The 3,121-nt window shown below is 56.9% G+C and overlaps 1 protein-coding gene across 1 annotated transcript; it reads right to left on the reverse strand.

Moving 5' to 3' along the window:
* Nucleotides 1-439: 439 nt before the first annotated feature.
* LOC131674977 (arrestin domain-containing protein 17-like) lies at nt 440-2,795 on the reverse strand (the record flags this gene model as incomplete). The annotated part of the gene is made up of 4 exons (XM_058953775.1): nt 2,699-2,795; nt 2,513-2,631; nt 730-849; nt 440-654 (listed from the first exon to the last, which is right to left on the reverse strand). Coding segments are annotated over exons 1-4 (501 nt in total), but the record flags the coding sequence as incomplete, so codon positions are not given.
* Between the last annotated feature and the right edge of the window lie 326 nt (nt 2,796-3,121).

Raw genomic sequence — 3,121 nt, forward strand, 5'->3', positions numbered from 1 at the left:
CCGTCAAGCAGAGCTAAATGACAGAATTGGCCAAAGTAGCTGCAAGCGCGATTTCACAAATAAACCCTCTCCGATCGTCAACTCGCATCTTATATTTTACGGCTATATCGATAGACACACCGTCTTTCACACAACAGAAGCTTCAATAATTAAAAGCGCGATGTAATTCCGTGGAGTAATAGAATTCTTTCGATATAAACTGATTCCAATTTGAGCCTCGATCCACGAGTCGACATTTAACGGAATGTGCAGCTTATGCACAGAGATTGGTAAAATGAATATTAAATGCTCAATGTAGACGTTTTAAGAAGATGATCGTCGAATTTACATTAAACTAAATTGATTATCAGCGCAATCTTGGTCGATAAGGTGAGGTCGCGCAAACGAACTGACAATCGCTCGCGATGCAGCTGGGAAGCGCAAAAATAAGGCTACTTACCGGTGCGAGAGAATCGTGGTTGAGATCGCATTTGGAATTGAGTGTAAAAGGCACAACGGAGCTGTGAAATGTGAGCTGGTCGTTTATAAGGAGGCTCGCCCTCAGGGAATATCTGACGCGGCCGTACAGTCCCTCGAAGCTGCACGGCGTACTTTCCGGTAGATTCAGGCTGAAGGGGTAGTTGCCTGTGGCCACTTGCTTCCTCGACTGGCCATCTACATAAGAGACAGTGACGCATTATCGTCGTCGTCCTCCCCGGCGCGAGGCTTCGGTCTGCCTTCGAGACTTACCGCCGACGAGATAAGGCTCCAGGTGGATGTAAGCCTCCTCGGCGCTGTATTTCCGGCGGATGCCGACCGATCGATCGGTGAAGTGCACCCTCGCCTCGCCCTTGCACCTCAGCCGGATCCCTTGTTGTGGCGCGTCGCGCACAACAACAAACAACAGACAACACGCACGCGCGGTGCTTCCCTTACAGACCGTCCGCTCGTTTGCGGTGAGCACCTCTTCGAGGGAAACGTCCCGACGCCAAAAATCGTCGCCCCGGTTGCGAGCATTCCTGCGCGAGCGCATATCGACGACGCGCCGCCGAACAATGTCGTCGTAAGAAGCTGCGCGCCGGCACACGAGGCGAACGGAACTTGCCCGAATTCCGCCAGTAGTCTTCCGTCGGCGCCCCCGCGGGGATCGATAACGATAACAAGTTGCGTCGACAAAGATTCTCCCTCGCGGGCGGCCCGCGGCCAGCCGACAAACTCTTAACGCGAGCGCGCGATACTGCGCGGCACCTCGCCCGCTGCGACAAATCGCGAATCGACAAACGAAAAAGCTCAAGCGCGAATCAGACGAGCGCGGCCGGCAGAGGGAAACGGCTCGCGCGCTCCACTTTCGCTTGCGGGGAGCGCGGCGTATCGATTGCGCATAATTATCTTTCCGCCCGAAGTCGCCGAATGAATCCGAGGCCACGCCGAGCGAATCGCGCTCGCTTCGTGCCCAATCTCGAGGAAAAGTGGAGAACGGCGAATGCAGCTCGAGCGCAGCCGTGCCCCTCTCGGGCGAACCACCGCTGCTGCCACCAGCTGCTGCTGCTGCTACCCAAGCGCGCCCCCCCCCCCCACTCACTTATCGCGTCGACGGGTATATAAATCAAATGAGGCGAAAGCGTGTAATCAGCGCGCGTCGGCTCGACAAATTCCTGGCGTGTCATCGCGCGGCTCGACATCGATCCTGCGCCCGATAGCCGCATCGCGTAACCACGCGGCCGGCGCGACCTTTCTGCTCGTTTTTTTATTTTCGTTCTTTCTTCTTTTCACTTTGGCGGCGCATCACGCGAGGCGAGTGATCGAGCGCCGCGCGTCGATATCCCCGACGACGCCGTCACTTATTCGTGTTTATTAGCTGAGCGGCCTAAACCGGGTTAGCCTCGCGGATCCTTGAGAGGCTTTACACTTTTCGAAGAAAGTTCGCGATCGATCGCCGCGAATCAACGCACGGCAGCGGTTCTATCGCTAGTTTTTGGCGATTTTCCTATATAATTTTCGACCGTTCGTTCCGCTTCGCCCTTGACACGGAGACCGCGCCGAGTTTCTTGCTTGGCAATGGTGCGCAGTCGGGCGCGCGTTAATTTCCAGCGAAACAGCGCAAAGTCGACTAATTGAATTTCCAAGCTCCGGCGAGGCTTTTTTTCCCACCCTCTTCATTAACCAGGTGTCGTGTCGACTTATCGGAATTAGAAAAATGTCATTAGAATGATCAAACTCGCGAGCTATTTCGGCGGAGCGAAACGAAAGGGGAGAAATTGAGCTCGGGAACGACGCGCGCGAGGAACGCACGCCAAGGAGGGACGAAAAATTCAATTTCTGCACGAGGAAGAATCGTGATAACGCCCACGCTGCTGCCGAGGCCTTGGATAAAAATACCGTTGCGTAACTCGCGGCACTTGATCTTTGGGAATGCCGGAGACGCGGAGCCTCGCTGGCGCCGCGGGCGGGCGGCTGGCCGAGCCGTTTCGCGCGCGACGATTAGCGAGACGATCCCTCTGGCAGCGGGGAGGGCTCGCGTGCACGCGCTTACCCAGTGCCTCGATCGAGGGCTGGCTCAGCTGCAAGACGACGGTGCCGGTGAGCACTTGGCCAGCGGTCAGCACGCCGTCCTTATTGTCCGGCTGGACGTCGATGCGCTCGAGGCCGCAGCTGTGTGTACGTACGCTCGTTCGATTGAGCAGGCTCGGGGCAATGAGCGCGCGAAAAAGCAACGAACCTGCTGGGATCGGGATCGGCGCCGCTGCTGCACGTCTCATTGTCCATGCTGAGGCCACGAGCAAAAGACGCGGCTGCTACGCCGCCACACTGCCTTGTGCTTGAAAAATATTCGGGCTCTCTCTCTCTCTCTTTCTCGCGCGCGAGCGCGCACGCGTATTATTCTCGCAGTCCGACGGGGGCGACAGCGCGACGCCGGCCGGATCGACTGTGCGCGCGCTAGCCGTGCTCGCGCCGCCACTCCGCACACGTACATATGCATATACGTGCTGCGAACATGTGCCGACCGACGAATATCTATACGCGCGGGCGAGCTTTCGAGTTGCTCTATAGCTGTCCGTGCCTCCCCCGCGACGAACGGCTCTGTTTTTCTCGCGCCCTCCTCCTTCTTCTAGACAAACAACCGCCGTTGTCTCTGCTTTCG

Source organism: Phymastichus coffea, unplaced genomic scaffold, assembly GCF_024137745.1.
Source record: "Phymastichus coffea isolate CEN01 unplaced genomic scaffold, Cenicafe_Pcof_1.1 PCOF00367, whole genome shotgun sequence".
NCBI classification, from domain to species: domain Eukaryota; kingdom Metazoa; phylum Arthropoda; class Insecta; order Hymenoptera; family Eulophidae; genus Phymastichus; species Phymastichus coffea.